Source organism: Sylvia atricapilla, chromosome W, assembly GCF_009819655.1.
Source record: "Sylvia atricapilla isolate bSylAtr1 chromosome W, bSylAtr1.pri, whole genome shotgun sequence".
Lineage (NCBI taxonomy): Eukaryota > Metazoa > Chordata > Aves > Passeriformes > Sylviidae > Sylvia > Sylvia atricapilla.
This window is the reverse complement of record NC_089173.1, coordinates 1215200-1239098: the sequence shown is the minus strand read 5'-3', so window position 1 is coordinate 1239098 and position 23899 is coordinate 1215200. Positions and strand designations below refer to the sequence as shown.

Here is a 23899-nt window from a genome sequence, read left to right as displayed (position 1 = left end):
AGTTCTCACAGGCATCAATTGCCTCAACATCAGTTGCGCCAAGAAGGAAAGGAAAGCCTCGGGCTCACTGGCTGTGTTGTGCTCCATGGCCTTGCCAGGTCTTGGCATGTGGTGGGGAGGATGTCCCTGTGGAATGGCACGGGGCGAACACGGAGTGAGCACCCATGTGCTCCCACCCACAGGCCTCATTGAACAGCCACCAGCAGCTGGAGGGCTAAACATCATTTGCATACAAATATACACATGACTGTAATCTGAGATAAATCCACAGAGTCCTTGTTGTTATTGTTTTATTTACAGAACACTCTCGTTGTGCAGAGAGGTTTTGAAATATACTGACAGAGACAGCGCAGGTATTTGCTACCTGAATCAATAGAAACCACTTGGGACATCAAGAAAAGCAGTTGATGCACTACTTCTCCATCCCAAAAAACCCAAACCAAAACCAAAACACTGGGTGTTGGTATGAGGTGTGGAGAGAAAGTGGACAGCTCGGTGCCCAACGACACGGGAGTGTGTGTGTATGTGTGTGATGGACGGGCGGGACGGTGACCCTGCAGACGCGCCACTGCCATTAACTAGGATGTTCCCTGTGGAACAGTACCCTCCGCCCTGCGCCACGTGCTGCCAGCGGGCACTGGGGCGGGCAGGATGGGCACAGGGCCACGCACGCACTGCCGAGGATGCGGCGCTGCTCAGGCCACCGCCCGCTCCGGCACAGGAGTGGACGTAGCATCCCGGTGAGCCCCGGCCGGCCACGCTCGGAGCACATCCGGTGTGCGCGACGGCTGCCGCCGGCGGGAGCGCCGGTCCCGGTGCGGTGCCAGTCCTGGTCCATGTGTGGAGCGCGATGCTGGTATGGTCCCAGTCCTGGTGCCGTTGCCAATGAAGGTCTAGTCCCGTACCAGTCCCATTCCCCGCCGCACTCTTGGTGCCGGAGAGGCCGCGCGGGGTGGTTCCGGCGGGGGCGGTGCTGGGAGGGGGCGCGGCCGTGGCGGGGCCGGGCGCAGGGGCTGCTGGGAAGGGCCGTGGGCAGCGGTGGGCGATGGCGGCGGCGGCGATGTACGGCGCTCCTGGCGACGATGGAGGACCAGTCTCACAAGGTACTTCTGGCGCTGGTGATGCTCTTCCTTTTTGCCGTGATAGTGCTGCAGTACATCTGCCCGGGCACCGAGTGCCAGCTCCTGCGGCTCCGCGCCCTCAGCCCCGCTGCCGACCCGTACCGGGCGGAGGACAAGACGCTGGCGCGTTTCGTTCCCCGTTTCAATTTCTCCGCCGACGACTTGCTGCGGCTGGTGGACTTCAACATCAGGGGCGACGACCTGATCATGTTTCTGCACATCCAGAAGACGGGCGGCACCACCTTCGGGCGGCAACACCTTCGGGCGGCACCTGGTCTGCAACATCCAGCTGCAGCAGCCCTGTGACTGCCGCGCCGGGCAGAAGGGCACCTGCCATCGGGCCGGCAGGCGAGAGACCTGGCTCTTCTCCCGCTTCTCCACCGGCTGCAGCTGCGGGCTGCATGCCGACTGGACCGAGCTCACCAATTGCGTGCCCTCCTTGGTGGATAGCAAGAAGGAGGTGCGGCTTCGGCCCTCCAGGTGAGTCCGTGCCCCGGGGGGCTCCCTGTGGACCCCGGTCCCTCCCCGCTCTGCAGCGGCGGCGGGACGGGCGATGGCCCGCGGGGTGCAGCCGTGGCAGGGATGCTGCGGCGGCGGCAGCGGAGGAGGGAGGGTGAGCGCGGTGTGACCCGAGCATCCCCGCACGGAGCGGGTGGCACCTCTGGTAGCCACACTGGCCCGGGGCCACCGCGGTGGGTGCAGCGTGCCCTGAGCTCTGCAGAGCAAGCTAAACCTGCCCCGCTCCGCCGGCAGGGAGGGGATGGAACTGATGTCCCGCCGGTTGACGCGGTTGTGGCCGCTGGTGGGGAGAGGCCAGGGGTGATGAGCCCAGTGACACAGGAACAGGCCTGGCAGCCCCACAGCTTGGGAACGTTTGGAGCGGCTCTCCCAGGAGAGAGGGTGCTTGGGCTGCCTGCGAGCTTCCCCCAGAGCTTTTCTGTCTTTGGCTGTACAGAGCTCCTGTAGCTCCAGTGTAAGCCAAGAATTAGTGTTGGTTTTGGGAGTGTTGGTGAGCTACTCTATCTTCTTGGTACCTGAATTTTGGCTTTAGGATGGCGGCCTTGCAAAGTAAAGGTTACTGTTATGGCTGGGTTACCTGCAAATATTTGCATTGTCCTTCAGCCCTAACCTTGATTATTTTGTGCTTGCATTTTGAATTTTTGTGGCACTGCTCTCTCTTTATCCCTGGATCTTCCTTTGAAGTTGCCAACCTTCCCTGACCATTGAAATGAATAAAATGTAAGAGATTCCCATTTTCTTACACAGTCTGTCATTTGTTAAAAAGTTGTACTGTTTCAAATGTTATGCCAGTTGTAACCTGTCTGTTAAGCTGTTTGTACCAAAGTTTGTACCCTCAAAACCTTATTCCAAGTTGTATACCCCCTCTAAAACCCTGTGTTCCCTCCCCTTCCGTCGGGCTAGACTGTCACCATTCGCGCCGGCTCCTCGAACTGCTGGCCCCGCCTAATAGGAAAATCCAAAGACTTCCATGGTGCACCACTCCAAAACCGAAGTGCAGTTGCCGGCAAACGGACCCAAAAGCCGCGACCCAGCACAAAATCCAGATAAAAGGGAGATACTACAACACCGAGAAGACCCTCAGCTACCTAGAGACCGAATTCTGCTTCTGCCGCCTCGCCATAACCACAGAGACTGGGAAGAAGTGACGCCCCTAGACCACCCGAGCCCAGTGGAGTTCCTGGGGATTCCAGCGAGGCCAGAACTCTGGACTCTGCTGCGGGGAGAGCAGCAGATTCGCCTGACACCTGATCCTCAGCGGCGACAGGAGCGAGAACGGCGACAGGAGCAGCGATGGCGCAGGCGACCCCTAGAGTTCCCCCTTGAAAGAGCTGACTAATAAAGGCTTTTCAAAGGAGCAGGTCTCCTGGCCCATTTATAACAATTTGGGGGCTCGCCGGGATCTAAGCCACGCCCAGAAGAGGACCAGGACGGGAAGGCGCAGCCCGACCTCGGACCTCCTGGACAGCTGGACATCCCGGACCAGAGGACGACGCTCGCCAGCCTCGTGGGACGCCACTGAGGAGCATCTGTAAGAACAACCGGTGGCGGGAGTGGAGATAAGCAAGTGTGGAGTGAATGAGAGGGGGGCCGGCAGCTCGGACCCCCCAAGTGAGTTTGGACTGCTGAGTACCAGGTTTCCGCACCCCCGCGAGGGGGCCGGCCGGGAAAAGCAGGAAGCGAGTGAACTGAGAGTGACTGAGGCGTCTCCAGGGGCGTAGGCGCCCCCCTCCAGACGTGCAGAAGAATTTAGAGAGTGAGTGGGACGTCAAAGAAGTGGGTGGCAGAAAAGGCTTGGGCCAATTTCAAGCGTGCGAAAGGGCTCGAGCAGTGTGAAGCACGCATCACACTCGCTGAGGTTATAGCCCGGGGTGTCACAGGATAGGCTGCTTTCGGGGTGCTTTGGAGCGTCTGAGTACCGGCTGGGGTAGCAAGGAGACTAGCGCTGGCTGGGGTAGCGGCTGGAACCCTAAGGGTGGGTTGCCCAGGCTACTTTCGGGGCTTGTGAGTTGGCACTGGCTGGGGTAACTACCGGGGTGTGGGGAGAGAAAGAGAGCACTGGCTGAGGCTACAGCCCAGAGCGTCTGAGTACCGACTGGGGTAGCAAAGATAGGCTGCTTTCGGGGTGCTTTGGAGATTGGCTGGGGTTGCTGTCGGGGTGCTGGGATAAAAGAGTCTGCATTGGTCGGGGGTATCTTGGGTACGCTTTCCGGGTTCGAGGGTGTTGTATTGGTCAGGGGTACCCAGGGAAGAGGTACACTGTCCAGGTACGGAGAGGTAGAACTGGTCGGGGGTGCCCAGGGAAGAGGTATGCTGTCCGGGTGCAGAGGAGTAAGAGTTAGGGGAGTCCCAGAGTGCGAGGGACTTTTAGGTAGGGTGAGTAAGTACATCGCATGCTGATGTCCAAATCCTGGCAGTAGGTGGTGGCTGGAACCCTGGGCCCTGGTTGACCGGCCTCTTACGGGTATTTGCCTGACGTACAGGGGAGAAAAGGAGTGCTGGCTAAGGGGTAGTGGCTGAGGCCCTAAGGGCGGGTCACCAGGCTACCTGTGGAGCATTCTGAGCACTGGCAGGGGTAGTGCCCAAACCCTAAAAAATACATACGAGTGTTCAAAGAGTGAGTGAGAGTTAAAATCTGGGTTGCCCACCTTTAAACTTGTGTGTGTGTAGGGGCACCTTAAAGAAGTTTAATTAAAACAAAGTCAGATAATTTTGCTTTGTGTTGCCCTGAAGTAAAGTTTCTGTCAGAGTAGGAACAGCGTAGTTTTTATTTGAGACCCAGTGAAAATGGGGGTGTACATAAGTAGAGTGGAGCCAGTTGAAGAGAAAAAGATAAAAAATATTCCACCAGACAGTCCACTAGGACAAATGTTAGAACTATGGGAGGTTGATGAAGCCACTAAAAGCTTGGACAGGATCAAGATGATCCATTATTGCATAGAGGCTTGGCCTAAGCTAGATTTACCTGAAAAATGGCCATGGTGTGGAACTAGAGACCCCTGGATGTGTTCACAATTAACTCAATACTTGAAATCTCGAGGGGATTCAAGTACAGAACAAATACTCTATGCTGTCTGTTGGCAGAAACAAGTAGTCAAAAATGAAACAGCAAAAATATGTAAGTTACAGCAAGGGAAACAAAGGAATGAAAAGCAGGAGAACCAAGAAGAAGCTAGCCATAATTGGGACCCCTTAGAACATTTGCCTCCTCCTACAGTTTATCCCGAAGTACTACAAACTATCCCTACTAATCCTCCAACCTCATCTGAAAATCATATCCCACCTTCTCAAACTGTAATCCCTTTTCTTTCCCCAACTTGCCCCCCTCCAGCTTATAACTCCTCTTACCCTCTGCGGTTTCCTAACACTGGTCTAACCTCCTCTCCTTCACCATCCACAATCCCTGCACCCCCTCACAGCTGGGAGCTTGGTCTGGCAAGTAACAATGCATCCTGCCAGGCAATAAAAACCCCAGAAGAACCTTACAGTAACACCAGGTCAAAAACCAAACTCTTTCCCCTAAGGGAGGTCCCGATGGGTGGGGCTATTGGAGGAATAGGGTTTGTCAATGCACCTTTATCAGTGTCAGAAGTCAGAAATTTTAAGAAAGAGCTGGGGAATCTAGTTGAAAACCCAGTGGGAATTGCCAACCAGATTGACCAGTTTTTAGGCCCAAATATTTATACATGGGGAGAACTAAACTCCATCTTAAATATACTCTTCAATCCAGACGAGGTTCGGCTGGTTAGGGCAGCAGGAATGGGCATCTGGGAAAGAGAAAACCGAATGGGCCCTCCCGGTGACCAGAAATTGCCAATAGCTGACCCAGGGTGGGACCCAAACAGAGGAGAAGGGAGGAGAAATATGGAAGATTATAGAAACCTAATGATAAAAGGTATTAAAGAATCAGTTCCTCAGAGTAGCAACACCAAATTAGCTTTTGACAGGGCCCAAGGGAAAGATGAAACCCCAGCAGTCTGGCTGAGCAGGCTCAGACGGAAGTTCCGGCAATATTCCAATTTAGATCCAAATAGCCCAGAGGGACAGATATTATTAAAATTACAGTTTGTCACAAAATCCTGGCCAGATATCAAAAGAAAACTTGAAAAGATGGAGGACTGGCAAGACCGAGAAATAAATGAATTATTAAGGGAAGCCCTAAGAGAATATCTTAGGAGAGAAGAAGAAAGAACAAAAGCAAAAACCAGGATTATGGTAGCCATGGCCAGGGAGAGTGTAAGGGATCTCAAAGAGGATACTAGGGGTGAAAGAAACACAAAATCTTTACCAGAAAAGGGAAGAGGAAGGAACCCACCACCTTGGGGTACTCCTCAGAGACCAAGAGAGACCCGAGCCTGTTTTTATTGTGGAGAAATAGGACACTTTAAAAAACATTGCAAAAAATTGTCATTTGATGAGACTGTCGTGGGGGAGCAAGAGGCATTGGAAAAATTATTGAAAGGAGAGGTCAAAGAGGATTAGGGGTGTCATGGGCTCTATGCGTTAGGGGACCCCACGAAACATCAGGAAGGGCCCATAGTAAATTTTGAAGTAGGTCCCCAACATGAAGAGTTTGAATTTTTAGTAGATACTGGTGCAGATAAATCATGTATCAACCGACTTCCAGTTGGAATTGCGATTAGAAGAAAAACTTGTGAAGTCCTAGGAGCAGAAGGGGAGCCTTTCAAAGCTTCAGTTATAGAAAATATAGAAATTAAAGGAAATTCCAAGAGATGTGTCACTAATTTAATATATCTACCCAAAGTAGACAATAACCTGCTGGGAAGGGACCTGCAAGTTCAGCTGGGAGTAGGAATTCTTCCTAGAGAAGGAAGAATGGTGGTACAAATGATGAGGCGGACTATTGGAGACTTGAAAGAAATCAAGCCAGAAGTCTGGGCCGAGGAGGGAAAATATGGTTATTTAGATATCCCACCTATAGAAATAAAAATGCAAGAAAAGACACCTCCTATAAGGGTCAGGCAATATCCTATTTCTCTGGAAGGGAAAAAAGGACTAACCCCAATTATAACCCATCTACTCACAGAAGGAATATTTGAACCTTGTATGTCACCCAACAACACTCCTATTCTGGCTGTAAAAAAGGCAGAAAATAAGTTTAGATTAGTGCAAGACCTAAGAGAAGTAAACAAAAAAACAATTACCAGGCACCTGGTGGTACAAAACTCCTACACACTCCTGAGCAGGAGCCCTAGAGAACATTCCTGGTTTACTGTAGTAGATCTAAAAGATGCTTTTTGGGCCTGTCCTTTGGCAGAAGGAAGCCGAGATTGGTTTGCTTTCGAATGGGAGTGCCCTGAAAGTAAGAGAAAGCAGCAACTAAGATGGACTCATCTTCCTCAAGGGTCCACTGAAAGTCCAAACCTCTTCGGGCAAGCCCTAGAAGAGTTACTGAGACAATTTATCCCTAAAAATAATGTGCAAATCCTGCAGTATGTAGATGACCTCCTAATATCGGGGAGAGAAAGATGAAGTGAAAAAAACCAGTATTAATCTCCTAAATTTTCTAGGGGAAAAAGGCCTCAAAGTGTCAAAGAACAAACTGCAGTTTGTAGAATCACAGGTCACATACCTCGGACGCCTCATTGGGGAAGGGTGTAAGAAATTAAGCCCTGAGAGAATCTCCGGTATACTCTCAATCCCAGCTCCAACCACAAAAAGAGATATAAGAAAATTATTAGGACTATTTGGTTATTGCAAGCTGTGGATAGAAAAGTATTCCCAAAGTGTTAAATTTCTATATGAGAAATTAGTCCAACCTGAACCTGTAAAATGGACAGATAAGGATGAAGAACAATTGAAAGACCTAAAGACAAAATTGTCTTCAGCCCCTGTCCTGAGTCTCCCAGACCTTAAGAAAAAGTTTGACCTATTCATTAACTCTGAAGGGGGAATAGCTTATGGAGTATTAACCCAAGAATGGGGAGGACACAAAAAGCCTGTCGCATATCTTTCAAACTTCTAGATCCAGTTGCAAGAGGGTGGCCGGCTTGCCTCCAGGCTGTAGCAGCCACAGCTGTTCTTGTGGAGGAAGCACAAAAACTGAGACTGCAGGGAAAAATCATTGCACACACACCCCATGATCTCAGGACAGTGTTGAGCCAAAGGGCTCAACAATGGCTGACTGACTCTAGAATTTTAAAATATGAAGTGATTTTAACCGGCACCAGTGATTTAGAGCTAATCACATCAAAAAGTCTAAATCCTGCCCAGTTCCTCTCAGGGGAACCCACACCAAAATTAGAGCACAATTGCCTGGAAATCATAGATTTACAAACAAAAGTAAGGGAGGATCTTGAAGATACACCTCTACCATGTGGGAGGGTGCTATTTATTGATGGATCATCTAGGGTGATAGAGGGAAAGAGAATATCAGGCTATGCAATAGTCGAAGGTACGGAAAGAGACAATTTAAAAGTTATAGAAAAAGAAAAACTGCCCCCCCATTGGTCTGCCCAGTGTTGTGAAGTCTATGCCCTCAAGAGGGGATTAGATTTATTAGAACAAGACCAAGGTACAATCTACACAGACTCGAGATATGCATTTGGAATAGTACACATATTTGGAAAAATCTGGGAAGAAAGAGGTTACCTAAATTCAAAAGGGAAAGATCTGATACATAAAGAATTAATTAAATTGGTATTAGAATCTCTTATGAAGCCCCAAGAAATAGCAATTGTACATGTCAAGGGACATCAAAAAAAGGACACATTTGAAGGAAGGGGCAACCAAGTAGCTGATCAAGCAGCCAAACTAGCAGCTCAAAAGCTGGGAGAACCAATAAAAATTCTTGCTTTAAATGATGTACCAGCTAACAAAGTTAGTGAACCCATGTATGATGAAAATGAATTAAAAGAAATAAAAAAGTTAGGTTTACACCAAGGGAAGCAGGGGGAATGGCTGACCCCAGATGGAAGAACATTCCTAAATAAAGCAATAGCTCGAAAAATGCTGGCAGAAATCCACAGCTTAACCCACTGGGGCACCCAAAGGTTGTGTGATCATTTCCTGAGAGAACACCTATGTGTTGGAATCTATAACCTGGCTAAAGCAGTTACTGAAGGATGCCTAATTTGTCAAAAAGTAAATCAAAAAGTAATGAAAAAGCCCACACCAGGAGGAAGACAAATAGCATTAAGACCCTTTCAAAGTATACAAATAGACTTCACAGAAATGCCTCCAGTACAGGGATATAAGCATCTTTTGGTTATAGTTGATCATTTAACGCATTGGGTGGAAGCCTTCCTTACAAAAAGGGAAACAGCACAAGTAGTAATAAAAATACTACTAGAACACATCATCCCCCAGTATGGACTGGTAAATAACATCGATTCAGACAGAGGCCCCCACTTTGTAGCACAAGTCCTGCATGATGTTGTTAAAGCCTTGGGAATGAAATGGCAGTTGCATACACCCTGGCATCCCCAAAGCTCGGGGAGCGTTGAGAGGATGAATAAAACCCTCAAAAATGTATTGACTAAATTGATAACAGAAACTGGAATGAATTGGCTAAAATGTCTGCCCCTAGCACTCTTGAGAATCCGAGTTCGGCCAAGGTCAGACATAGGGGCTTCACCATATGAAATGATGTTTGGACTCCCTTTCTTACTAACTCCTTACAGCACTGCAAATTATTTAGAAGGGGAGGCAGCCACTCAAGAATATATTCAAACAATTGGAAAAACATTGGCCGATCTTAAAAGAAGAGGGTATCTTCCTCAAACCTCCCCCTTAGATGCAGATGTACACCAAATAAAGCCAGGGGACTGGGTCCTAATTAAATCTTGGAATACCACTCCACTAACTCCAAAATTCGAAGGTCCATTCCAGGTCCTGCTCACAACCCACACTGCAGTGAGGACCCAAGAAAAGGGCTGGACACACATATCCCGAGTAAAAGGACCATTGCCACTTCCCAGTGACTCTGTTACCCCAGCAAAGACTCCCTCTGAATGGACTACCATTAGAGATCCAAACACACTTAAAATAACCTTCAAGAAACAACCAAAGCCCAATTAGATCATAGAAAAATGTTCTCTGTAAGTTGTTGTTCTAAGTTATTATAAAGTGTTAAATAGGTTGTGATAATAATATCATTACAGATCTCTCATAAGGCACACCACAGAAGGGCTAATCAAAAACTGAAAAAAAGTGGGAGCACACTGGAAGAAACTCCATAAGGCCAGCTAAATAACTTCCCCAACCCAAGAGGCAAGACCAGGTGAGATCGAGATAATGGTTCATACTGGACTCTTGGGAGGACTAATTATAGTCCTATTGATGAGCAAACCCACCGAAGGAGCATGCTCTAAGAACGACTATCCCACTTCCCTAACCCAAGAGGCAAGACCAGGTGAGATCGAGATAATGGTTCATACTGGACTCTTGGGAGGACTAATTTTAGTCCCATTAATAAGCAAACACGCCAAAGAAACATGCTCTAGGGGCTACCATCTCATCTATGACGAAGAGAATCTGCAGTCCCTTATAAGAGTTCACACTCATGTGAGTCCCACGTGTTTTAATATAACCCAAGTATCCACTTGCCGGAAAAATGAAAAGCAATATTGGATGGCAAAAATTGCTGCAACATTTATGCAGCGCCTAACTGGAGAGTGCCCTATAAGAGAATGGTTTTACCAAAAAAATTAGACAATCCAAAGGGAGTTGCAAATTTAATAAAAGAAAAGCCACTGAATGAAATAGATGAACCCCTTGATAAAAACTTACCTATTGATTTATTTATTGTAATAAGCATCCTTGCCAGCCTTCTACTCCTTCCCTGCATACTCCCCTGTTTAATTCGACCAATAACTGCAACCGTTCAAGCAAGCCCCAAACCTACTGAAATAAATGTCCCAAGGCCCACAAATATAATAAGACTAAAACCCCAAACTGAAGAACTAAATAAAGCCGAAAGAATATATAACCAATACCAAAAATTAAAAAAGATATACTCCCATGAATCAAAAACTGCCAATTGATGCGGGCGAAGGCCCGATCAAAGAAATAGAGGGGGGACTGAAATGAATAAAATGTAAGAGATTCCCATTTTCTTACACAGTCTGTCATTTGTTAAAAAGTTGTACTGTTTCAAATGTTATGCCAGTTGTAACCTGTCTGTTAAGCTGTTTGTACCAAAGTTTGTACCCTCAAAAATCTTATTCCAAGTTGTATACCCCCTCTAAAACCCTGGGTTCCCTTCCGTCAGGCTAGGCTGTCGCCATTCGCGCTGGCTCCTCGAACTGCTGGCCCCGCCTAATAGGAAAATCCAAAGACTCTCAGCAGTGGCCAGAACGAGAACAGCGACGGGATCGAGAACAACGACAGGAGCGGCGACGGCGCAGGCGACCCCTCGAGTTCCCCCTTGAAAGAGCTGACTAATAAAGGCTTTTCAAAGGAGCAGGTCTCCTGGCCCATTTATAACAACCATAGCAAGGGAGTTGCCTAAAAGTTGCCCCTGTCTTTCAGAAGCCCAGCTGGCTTTTGCCCCTGAGCAGTGAGGACCTGCTTCCTCCGCTTGTTATAAACCTGCTCAGGAGTTCAGAGCGATGGTCCCTCATCCTAATAAACAATGTACGCTGTCACAGCTGACTTCTGAGAGGCCGCTAGGACTTGTGACTTGGGATTGAAGCCAGGAGAGAGGGAGGGAGGAAAATGAAGGTGTGATGATTTTGTGTTAGGTGGAGGTTTACTCTCTCAAAGCCTTCAAAATTATATTATACTTTTAATAACCTAATTACACAGCTTGCTGAATAGCTACAGTTGTTCTCCAAAAAAAAGTCTTGACAAGCAGTTATTTGGACTGCAATTTCTAAATGTTTAAAAAATACAGGAAGATAAGTTCTTGAATGAACAATAGTCCTTTCAAGTCTTTCTGCTCATTTTAATACCTCATCTTTAATTTTAGTTTGTGTTCTCAATTTAGCAGTGGTTCAACTGACAACTGGTTAATTAGCACCTCTACCTACTGCCAGTAACAGACAGAAAGTCTAAGCCCTTTCTGGGCAGATAAAAGCTGCTTTCAGAGCAGCAGTAGGTGTGGGATGGGGGTATCTAAGCCAGGAAGCCATGCTGGCTCCAAGTGGGGTCAGCCTGGCTATTCCTGAACTGAGGTTTTTAGGGGGAGGTCTGATCATCCTGGGTTGTGTGCTGGTGGGAAGGGAAAGGAAGTCACGGCCTTGGTGTGCAAATCCTGAGAGAAGGGGAAACAACTTGAAGGAGTGCAAGGCCTATTTGGGGAGCATTGTGAGGGCAGGGAGAAGTATTCAATCAGGAGCAGAGAAGAATTTTCTCAAGCAAACCTTGGCTTGACAAGGATGGGAATTCCTGCATTTATAGTTGAGATGATTGAAAAGTGAGCCCTGTTGTGAGAGTGATTTGAACTCCTCGACAGCTGCATCAAGCAGTCTATAGTTGCTGTCTTGAGGCTGTGTAGCCTTGTCTGGAAATACCCAAATGTTCCATCAAACCTTTTAGCTTGCACCTATGTGTGATTACTTTGCACAGATATTTGTCTTTTCAGGTGTGGCAAGTGTACTTGTCAGATTGCTGGTTACCTGGGCTGGTCTCTAGGGGCCTTTTGTTTTGTTTACAAGTTGAGTCTTTTTTAGTCTGGAGGAAACTCTGTCCTGGACCATGCAATGCTCAGCACCAGGTACAGAGCATCTCTGTGGTAGAATGTGATGGAATCAGCCTAGAGGGTGTACACATGAAGAACCTTGCTGCCTGCAGCAGTCATCCTGCAGTATCTGCTCTTAATTCCATTAGTAGTCTGCCTCTGTTTTCTCTGAGAATTGCAGGTTTGGAGTGCAGATTCCTTCACTGGAGCAGTAGAAATACTCAGGATGGCTGTTGTGCTTTAACACAATCCTGAGGTGGATTTAACACCATGGTGCTTTCCTGTCTGTGAGCATATAGGTTCCCAAAACTTCCTTTCCTTTGTAATGATGGCTCGTGCTCCTTGATAAGTAGCAAGCAGGTAAATAGATCTTCTCCTTCTTTGGTTCTTTCTTCTCCTGGAGGAACATGGTTTTCTGGGTGTGGGGAGAGGGATTTTTGGGTTTCTCTCCTTAGATCCCATTGGAATGCATGTTCTATATGCTCCTGTTCCTGTTTGTCTCCTGTTCCATCAGCCCTGCTCACCACTGCAGCATCCAGAAATCACAGAGGAGGGAAGGGGGAAGGTATAGGCAAAGTTGATGCTTTCAGTGCTCTGGATCTGCCACTTGGGAGGTGGGTGGAATGGGCCGATGGTTGAAGTCGGGGAACCCCTAAAATATTGGGAAGCCTGGAATCAGAGCAACGTAGATCAAGCCAATATGGTTAGCATAACATTCTCCATTTATTCTGTCTCAAATGGCAGGTTATATACACTTCAGTATGGTTTACAATTACAGGTCATAAGAAGAATGCAAACAAACATTGTTTATCTTATTTTAAGGTGGCTAAAATGTTCACACTACAAAACTATACCTATCAACACCTAAAAACCCACTATCCCATGTGCACACTATAACATAATTTCTAACTGCGCCACAGACTTCACAGGCCTGAATTTGGGGCCCAGACTGTGGTAGCTCAACCCTCAATCTAAATATAACTCACGTCCTTGCTCTCTAAGAAATTCTGCAACAGATGGTGGTGTCAGAAAGGAGGGGATTGTCTCAGCTTCTTGGCGCCAGTGGTGAGAAAGGAAAAATGTGCTTTTTCCTAGTCATGAGTGACTGACTTGGGTCACTTGATTGATTGTGGAAGCCTCAAAGCTTTTGGCACACTGAATGGAGGCAGCATCCAAAGTAACTGTGCATCACAGAACTGAGATTTCTCTCAGCTCTGGCTAATTATTATGGAAAGTGTCTACTGAAGTTGTCTATGGCAGTAAATCCAGTGGCACCATTGCAAGAAACAAAAGGCCTTGAGGTTAGACAGGAAACTGTAATGAGACACAGGAGCAAATACAGGTACCAACATTCTTAAGTGGTGTCATGGCTTTGTCCCCTTGTTGGTGAGAGATGTGGTTGTGGTTGAAGGTTGGGCTGTATTTGATGTTCCTCCTGGGTAACGTTAAAGGAAGGAGATGTTCCCTGTTGAAAGGACAACAAGCTTGTAGAACTGCCTCTGGAGCCAGAAAGTCTGAGATTGGAAGAAACTTCATGCTGCTGGTACAAGCCTGTTGGACCAGGCTGGTGCCTGCTGGCTTTTGGGAGGCCTGATGTTGGCACCAGGTTGTGATGTGGAGCAGAAGCTGCTGGTGATGCATGGGTGTTCTTATCTTGTTCCTGCATGTTAGTGCAACCCTTTCAAGTTGAGTCTTACAAAAATCTGGAAAAAAAGGTTAAAACATTTCCTAGCAAACTGGAAACACTTAAAGTATATGTCTCTGTTGGCTGAACAGATTAATCCACATGCTTTTGAAAATGTGGAGTCATCTACTCTGAGGTCTGCAGTACTGGGTCTGACTGGTGGGATTAGTTTAGTTTTTAGTTTTCCCCACAGTGAGTTTTCGTCATGGTGCTGTGTATAGGTAGCTACAAAGGTATTTGTAACAGTTTCCCAGTAAACTGCTTTGGTGTGGAGGGGGAAAACTGTCATGTAGCACTGCCAGGGAGAGAAAAGTAATTTGTAGGTTTGGTTCTTAGCAGCTGTTGAATGTGCCTCTTCCTACTGTAGAGGTATTATATAGCTGTGCAAGTGGATGAACTCTGTGTTTCACCTGTAGTGGTGGAAGTTGGGGAATAGTTAAGCCCCATAAATCAGAACTAAACCCCTTGTAGGCAGAAGAGAGGCTTTAGGGTCCTGTGGTGCCCCAAGACTTTGAGTGGATAATGCAGGCTGTGGCAGGAGGTGGACAATTTAAAACCTCTGGGGCTGGTGGAGCAGACACCATTTCAAAGGATAGAGTCCCCCAATGCTGCTGCTTTTGCAGTGAAGCCTGGGGGGCTGCTTGGGGAGAGAGGGGACCAGCATAGCTGAGCTGGAGGCTGTGAGCGAGCAGATGGGGTGACCTGCTGTAACTTGGGCTCTGGCCAGAGCACCAAGAGGGTGCCTGCCTGCCCTTGAAACTCCCTGGGAAAAAAATGGGCAACAATTATAAAGGAAAAAAAACCAAAACAAAACAAACTCAACAAACAAACAAAAACCCAAAACAAAAAATCACCAAAAACACAAAAACAAACAAACAAACAAACAAAAACCACAAAAAAAAATCCAAAAACCAGAGCTTGTGCAGATATGCCACCAGGCCTGAGTGACTCTGAGCTGCTTCATTGATCAGCAAGATTTCCTAATGATCCTGCTTGTTTCAGCCTGGTTGTTGCAGGGTGGGATTTGCAGTGCCTACCTTGCCACCCACAAATGTGCACCTCCAGCACATGAATTTTCCTGCATGGCACCTGTTGAGACCAAAGCAGTAGGAGCAGTGGACCAGCCTACGGAGCAAAAAAGGGGTTTTGAGGGGAAGGGCAAGGGATTATTTTCATAAGTACAAGTGTCTCCTTCACCTAGTCCCATTGCAAGGCTTAACCATGAAAGGCTTGGTTATAAACTTAAGTTCGTGGGTTTTTAGGTTTGGACTATAGGACATGTAAAGCTCTCTAAATTGGTATTGCTGGTTTTTTAGATAAAGTGTTGGACTTCTTAAAGGGATTAAAAAAGAATTTTTCATATTAGGTCTCTTCAGTTCTCCTCTAAGTCTAATAAAGTGCAAATTGACTTTATTTGAAAGTACATGTTTCCTACTGCCTTTTACTTTAAATTTGGAAAATTTCTTGTGGGTAGAGAGAAAGCATTAATTGTTGCAGAAATGAACCCCAGTAGAGCAGGACATGAGGCACAGGTGTTATACCTTGATTTGTTTATTCCATATGTTTGCTGAGTTGGTCCTCCCTAAAGAAGAGAGTGGGAGTTTGAACACTGTAGCATGGTGCTGTTGTACTAAGACATGATTACTTTTATTAAAAGGGTACCTTTCTGCCAATTTTTCTTTTGAAAATTTTAAATATTCGACTGTATTAAAATAGACACAGACTGCCTTGTGTTCCCTCTTGATAACTTTATACCCTTTAATAAAGGTTATCAAAGGCATTTGGAAGTCAGGCATTACCAATAAGTTATTTTTATTAAAAGAGATTTTTAAGTTTAACTAGTCGAGCGTTGGTTCTGAGACATATTAACTGAGATTAATTTGTGCTTCATTTATTTAGTCTGAATTGTCAGGAATCGTTCTCTACTGATGTAAATGTCAGCAAAAAGAATTTATTAGTAGATTTGATTACTTTTTAAGTTTAACTAGCAGAGATTCACTGGCATGCCTAAGAGAATTCATCTGTTTCTGTGAACAGTTCAGTGCTAATGAATCACTTCAATGTACTTTTCTGAAGGAAAGCAGAGCAATTTAAATGTGCAATGCATTGATTTACCTCAAATGGATTAGGCCTCTGTGTGCAATCCTTTGCATTAATTTACGTTCTCCACAACTGTAATAATAAAGGCAGCATTTCTGTAGGCATTGGCTCAAATTAGCTCATGTAACTTGCTAGAAAGCAAAAATAATTAATATGTGGCTGAAAATGGGATGTTGGAATGGGTCTTCCTGAGAAAACACAGGCTTTGGGAAGTGCAGCAGGGTCCAGGATGCCTCTGGGAGCCATGCCAAGGGCAGGACAACTGGGCTGGATGAAATCCATATCAAATGAACCTTGTGTCAAAGGTTTTCTTGACATTTAAATGGAAAAAAAAATATATATATATATATTTTTGTGATTTGGTACAACTCTAAGAGATTTTGGTGATGTGGACAGGTTTATATTTTTTAAATTACTGAAGAAATAATACAAAAACTTGTAATTCCAGCATATTCAGTTTATTTTATTCCTGCAATAACTTTTCGGTCATCTCTTCCCCTCCCATAAGCTCAACTTGCTGAGCAGCTGAGCGGCCAGGGTGCAAAACTCTGAGTTATTCCTTATTTAACCACTTTGCTGCAGCAATGGTGCCTGGGCTTTGTTTCACTCTGCCGGGATTACTGTGGGCGAGCAGCCCTCTGCCGTTTTTGGAATTACCCTTGTAGACTCCTTACATACTTGTGAGGATTGATCTCCCTTTTCCCTTCTAGATCAGTTCATTCCCATTGTTGGACAGCTGCCTGCCCAGATGTAAATACTCAGGGAAGCAAAGCAGTGGATCATCCCCAGCTGCTGCCTTTGTCCTTCGGGAGCCTGATTCCTTGCTCCCTGTTTGAGAATGGAATTCTTGCCCAAGCATTGCCTGAGTCTGTAGCATCTTGGATTGAAGCAAAGCTGACCAGGACAGGAGATATGGGACTCTCCTTTTCTATGGGATGATGAAGACAGCATGGTGACTGGGGTGGGGGGGAAATGCCATTCCTGCCTTCCTCTTCCTCCTCCTCTTCTTCCTTGGCAGCTGGCAAGCGTGGATTATTGTTTGTGATTGACTTGCTGGTGCTGGCAATTGTACATTGTGTTCTGGGACTAATAGGGTAGCACCGGGTTATTCAGGCATTATTGAAATGAATCACATTTGTGATGAGTAATAAGTAGGAGACTTTGGTATTTATGAATAATTAACATGGTAAAGTTTTTCTTAGACATGAAGAAATTATTTAATTTGTATTGTGAGCACTCTGTAAAATTAATGAAGGATAATTGCATTTGCTAATGTGGGACTAAGAAGCCTAAGCAATCTATTCTTTTACATTTAAGTTCATATTGCTGATGTAAACAGCTAACGTAGAATTCGTTTAATATGTTTTCTTTGGGTGAGACCTGTATTTAACATCGAGTGGGGTGGGTTTTGTGGAAATAGAAAGTCTAAACACTTAATTTGCTGTTGCTTTTTCCATCCCCTCCCATATATCTGGGTGGGTAGTGAATATATGCATATAACAAGATAATATTTTTAAATAAGTGACAATTAGGACCAGGTTTTTTTCTTCTTTCCTGACTTTAGCCTTCTTTCTCAACTGTTCATGCTTTTAAAGACAGAATCCATTTAAGCTATTATATACAGCCTTGAGTGAAATCTCCTCTATTTTTAGTCTGAAAAAAATCATTAGTCTTTAGAGGACTGTAAATCATTAGATCCATTAGGGCTGAGACTCAAATCATGTTTCTTCTTGCTTCTCGCTGCTTATCCAACTCTGAAGGAGCCAAACTTTTGATGTAATATAACTAAATCTATGCAGCTACAAGGGAGATAATCTTGCCACATAAATGATTTTTCACATCTCCATAAAGGCATGAAGAAGAGTATGCCTTTAATGAGATTCTTGTAGCAAATGCTCCTAATTTCCCATAATCAAAAAGATTGTGCAGTTTTGATGCTCTTAGAGGTCCAAGTAGCTGGAAGATCAATTCTGCCATAACTCCATTTTTTTGGCTAAGTTGCAAGGCTCCCAGCAATGGCAGTCTGCTCATTCAGTGTGCCATTTGAACTGTAAGATCCTTTGGCAGATGCCCAAATGTCCTGGTTTGGAATAAATTAGGGAAGAACCTCCAAAAGGAGTCCCCTAAACCAAAACCTCCACCACCCCTTCCCCCCCAGCCCTGGGTTTGGGAAGGAAAAATACCTTGGAGGAAAAGTGGAAAAACCGGTTTATTGACAAAAAAAAACACTCCCCAACACGGAGTAGTGGGAAAAAGGGGTTAGTTACTGTGATGATGAGGAGGGTGCGATGTGTCTGTTGCAAGCCCGGGACTTCTCCAGCTTCTCAAGTCAGGTCAGGTCCGGAGCCAGTTCAAACCTTGGGGGGGGGAGGGGGGGGGGGGAAGAAGGAAGGAGGGAAAAAAAACCAAACAGAAGCAGCAGGGGGAAAAAAAAACTGGTGGCAGGGGCAGCCGGAGAGCAAAGCAAAGCAAAGTGAAGCCAAGGCAAAGGCAGCCAAGCTAGCAAAGAGAGAGCCGAAACTGGCAAGAAAGAAAGAAAAAAAAAACCTGCAGGCACCCGCCCAAGAGGGAGGGGGCAGCTGTGAGACATAACAATGTATCCAAGATATGGGATGGATATATGAGATAGGAGGCAGGTCAACCCAGAACAACCCCAAAGACGAGATCCGGGAAGACTATCAACGTCTTTTCATACTTATGGGAACCCCTTTCAAGACCTCACTTGGAAGTAAAGAGATACATGAATATTTGGACTTTCAATGGACTTAGCCTCAGGGCAAATAAACTGTACAAAAACTACGCCAAGACCCAGTGTGTGTGGCTGAAGTTGGATGGTACCGTTGTTACTGTCACTCTGCCCACCCAGCATTCAATTGATGTTGTCCAATTTTATTGTGGTTTTTAATCGGGTTTTTTTTGAAATTTGCTAAATAAATTCTGTTATTTTGAATTGGCTTCTTATCATTTATAACAATGATCCAGAGGGTTGTCGGTTGCGGCCCTCAGGAATTTCCTCAGAAAATCGGGGTTTCCCCGAGGGGAAATGGAACACCTGACTGCGACTTTAAATCCAGTGGCTGCGGCCACGTGGAGACGCTTACGAGGAGTCTATGATAGGCCCCACAGTCAGAGGGCCATGTGTAGTAACGTGGCAGGATGGTGAAATGCTGCTACCTTCTCAAAGCGTCTCCTTCGGAAGCCGCTCAGAGCAGGCCATAGGAACAGCCATTTCAGGTCCATGCACACACACATGCCACATAGCTCAGTGGAGGAAAGACAGGAAGGGCCTTCTGTATAATATGTTCCAGCAGAAGTTTATTCCAGCATGCTGCAGAGATCAGAGACAGAAGACCTTTGCCATGTGGTATGCAAAGGCTTAAGTATGAGGTCAGTGGCCAATGACCTGAGGACACAGGGGTGGTACAAAGGGTAGCAACCTATAGAGGGGTATTGTTATAAATGGGCCAGGAGACCTGCTCCTTTGAAAAGTCTTTATTAGTCAGCTCTTTCAAGGGGGAACTCGAGGGGTCGCCTGCGCCATTGCTGCTCCTGTCGCAGCAGAGTCCAGAGTTCCGGCCTCTCTCGAATCCCCAGGAACTCCACTGGGCTCGGGTGGTCTAGGGGCGTCACTTCTATCCAGTCTCTGTGGTTATGGCGAGGCGGCAGAAGCAGAATTCGGTCTCTAGGTAGCTGAGGGTCTTCTCGGTGTTGTAGTGTTTCCCTTTTTATCTGGATTTTGTGCTGGGTCGCGGCTTTTGGGTCCGTTTGCCGGCAACTGCACTTTGGTTTTGGAGCGGTGCACCATGGAAGTCCTTGGATTTTCCTATTAGGCGGGGCCAGCAGTTCGAGGAGCCGGCGGGGAATGGTGACAGTCTAGCCCGACGGAAGGGGAAGGGAACCCGGGGTTTTAGAGGGGGTATACAACTTGGAATAAGGTTTTGAGGGTATAAATTTTGGTACAAACAGCATAACTTTCTTAACAGACATGTTACAAGTGGCATAACATTTTAAACAGTATAACTTTCTTAACAAATGACAGACTGTGTCAAAAATGGGAATTTCTTACATTTCATTCATTTCAGTCCCCCCTCTATTTCTTTGATTGGGGCTTTGCCCGCATCAATTGGCAGTTTTTGATTCATGGGAATATCTTTTATTTAGTTCTTCAGTTTGAGGTTCTAATTAAAGTAAAACTATTCTCTTATAGGGCACTTTCCAGTTAGGCGCTGCTTAAATGTTGCCACATTTCATGCAATCTAATACTGCTTTATATCAAAACACGTGGGAGTCACATGAGTGTGAACTCTTATAAGGGACTGCAGGTTCTCCCCGTCATAGATGGGATGATGTGTATGTTTATTAATAGGACTATGTTTAGTCCTCCCAAGAGTCCAATATGAACCATTGTCTCGATCTCACCTGGTCTTGCCTCTTGGGTTGCGGAAGGTATTTAGCTGGCCTTATGGAGTTCCTTCCAGTGTATTCCCACTTCTTTCTCAGTTTTTGATTAGCCCTTCTGTGGTGTGCCCTATGAGAGATCTGTAATGATATTATCACAACTTTTTAAAACAGCTTAACACTTCATGATAACTTAAAACAACTTACAGAGAACATTTTTAAATGACAGCTTTTGATAACAACTTGGAAAGATTTTGAACAACGGGTTTTTTGTTGGGTTTTTTGTTTGTTTGTTTGTTTCTAATTGGGCTTTGGTTGTCTTTTGAAGGTTATTTTAAGTGTGTCTGGTTCTCTAATGGTGGTCCATTCGGAGGGAGTCTTTGCTGGGGTATCAGAGTCACTGGGAAGTGGCAATGGTCTTTTTACTCGGGATAGTTGTGTATGGTGAAGCCCCTATGTCCGACCTTGGTCGAACTCAGATTTTCAAGAGTGCTAGGGGCAGACATTTTAGCCAATTCATTCCAGTTTTTGTTATTAATTTAGTTAATACATTTTTGAAGGTTTTATTCATTCTCTCAACTCTTCTTGAGCTTTGAGGATGCCAGGGTGTATGTAACTGCCATTTCATTCCTAAGGCTTTAACAACATCATGCAGGACTTGTGCTACAAAGTGGGGGCCTCTGTCTGAAACGATGTTATTTACCAGTCCATACCGGGGGATGATGTGTTCTAGTAGTATTTTTATTACTACTTGTGCTGTTTCCCTTTTTGTAAGGAAGGCTTCCACCCAATGCGTTAAATGATCAACTATAACCAAAAGATGCTTATGTCCCTGTACTGGAGGCATTTCTGTGAAGTCTGTTTGTATATTTTGAAAGGGTCTTAATGCTATTTGTCTTTTCCCTGGTGTGGGCTTTCTCATTGCTTTTTGATTTACTTTTTGAAAAATTAGGCATCCTTCAGTAACTGCTCTAGCCAGGTTATAGATTCTAACACATAGGTGTTCTCTCAGAAAATCATCACACAACTCTTGGGTGCCCCAGTGAGTTAAGTTGTGTATTTCTGCCAGCATTTTTCGAGCTATTGCCTTATTTAGGAATTTCTTTCTATCTGGGGTCAGCCATTCCCCCTGCTTCCCTTGGTGTAAACCTAACTTTTTTATTTCTTTTAATTCATTTTCATCATACATGGGTTCACTAACTTTGTTAGCTGGTACATCATTTAAAGCAAGAATTTTTATTGGTTCTCCCAGCTTTTGAGCTGCTAGTTTGGCTGCTTGATCAGCTACTTGGTTGCCCCTTCCTTCAAATGTGTCTCCTTTTTCATATCCCTTGACATGTACAATTGCTATTTCTTGGGGCTTCATAAGAGATTCTAATACTAATTTAATTAAGTCTTTATGTATCAGATCTTTCCCTTTTGAATTTAGGTAGCTTCTTTCTTCCCAGATCTTTCCAAATGTGTGAACTATTTTAAATATATATCGCGAGTTTGTGTAGATTGCACCTCGGTCTTGTTCTAATAAATCTAATCTCCTCTTGAGGGCATAGACTTCAAAACACTGGGCAGACCAGTTTGGGGGTAGTTTTTCTTTTTCTGTAACTTTTAAATTGTCTCTTTTTCTACCTTCGACTATTGCATAGCCTGATATCCTTTTTCCTTCAGTCAGCCTAGATGATCTATCAATAAATAGTACCCTCCCATATGGTAGAGGTATATCTTCAAGATCCTCCCTTACTTTTGTTTGTAAATCTCTCATTTCCAGGCAATTGTGCTCTAAGTTTGGTGTGGGTTCCCCTGAGAGGAACTGGGCAGGATTTAGACTTTTTGATGTGATTAGCTCCAAATCACTGGTGCCGGTTAAAATCACTTCATATTTTAAAATTCTTGAGTCAGTCAGCCATTGTTGAGCCTTTTGGCTCAACACTGTCCTGAGATCATGGGGTGTGTGTGTGCAAAGATTTTTCCCTGCAGTGTCAGTTTTTGTGCTTCCTCCACAAGAACAGCTGTGGCTGCTACAGCCTGGAGGCAAGCCGGCCACCCTCTTGCAACTGGATCCAGAAGTTTGAAAAGATATGCGACAGGCTTTTTGTGTCCTCCCCATTCTTGGGTTAATACTCCATAAGCTATTCCCCCTTCAGTGTTAATGAATAGGTCAAACTTTTTCTTAAGGTCTGGGAGACTCAGGACAGGGGCTGAAGACAATTTTGTCTTTAGGTCTTTCAACTGTTCTTCATCTTTATCTGTCCATTTCACAGGTTCAGGTTGGACTAATTTCTCATATAGAAATTTAACACTTTGGGATAATTTTTTTATCCACAGCTTGCAATGACCAAATAGTCTTAATAATTTTCTTTTATCTTTCTTTGTGGTTGGAGCTGGGACTGAGAGCATACCTGAGATTCTCCCAGGGCTTAATTTCTTACACCCTTCCCCAATGAGGTGTCCAAAGCAGGTGACCCACGATTCTACAAACTGCAGTCTGTTCTTTGACACTTTTTCCCCCAGAAAATTCAGGAGATTAATACTGGTACCCTTCACTTCATCCCGCTCTTTTCCCGACATTAGGAGGTCATCTACATACTGCAGGATTTGCACACCGTTTTTAGGGATAAACTGTCTCAGTAACTCTTCTAGGGCTTGCCTGAAGAGGTTTGGGCCTTCAGTGTACCCCCGAGGAAGACGAGTCCATCTCAGTTGCTGCCCTCTCTTACTTTCAGGGCACTCCCACTCAAAAGCAAACCAATCTCGGCTCCCCTCTGCCAAAGTACAGGCCCAAAAAGCATCCCTTAGATCTACTACAGTAAACCAGGACTGCTCTCCAGGAATCTTGCTGAGGAGTGGGTAGGGGTTCTGTACCACCGGGTGCCTGGTAATTGCCTTTTTGTTCACTTCTCTTAAGTTTTGCACTACTCCAAACTTATTTTCTGCCTTTTTTACAGCCAGAATAGGAGTGTTGTCGGGTGACATACAAGGTTCAAATATTCCTTCTGTGAGTAGATGGGTTATAATTGGGGTTAGTCCTTTTTTCCCTTCTAGAGAAATAGGATATTGCCTGACCCTTATAGGAGGTGTCTTTTCTTGCATTTTTATTTCTATAGGTGGGATATCTAAATATCCATATTTTCCCTCCTCCACCCGGACCTCTGGCCTGACTTCCCCCAAGTCTCCAACAGTCCGCCTCATCATTTGTACCACCATTCTTCCTTCTCTAGGAAGAATTCCTACTCCCAGCTGAACTTGCAGGTCCCTTCCCAGCAGGTTACTGTCTACTTTGGGTAGATATATTGAATTAGTGACACATCTTTTGGAATTTCCTTTAATTTCTACATTTTCTATAACTGAAGCCCTGAAAGGCTCCCCTTCAGCTCCTTGGACTTCACAAGTTTTTCTTCCAATCGCAATTCCAACTGGAAGTCGGTTAATACATGATTT

The 23899-nt window shown here is 45.4% G+C and overlaps 1 protein-coding gene across 1 annotated transcript in view; it reads left to right on the top strand.

Annotated features, from left to right (window-relative positions):
• Nucleotides 1-1082: 1082 nt before the first annotated feature.
• The window catches only part of LOC136373391 (heparan-sulfate 6-O-sulfotransferase 2-like), a 179154-nt gene continuing 156337 nt past the window's right edge, over nucleotides 1083-23899 (top strand). The window contains 2 exon segments of the mRNA XM_066338299.1: nucleotides 1083-1376; nucleotides 1378-1601. Of these exon segments, the coding sequence (XP_066194396.1) occupies nucleotides 1083-1376; nucleotides 1378-1601 (518 nt within the window).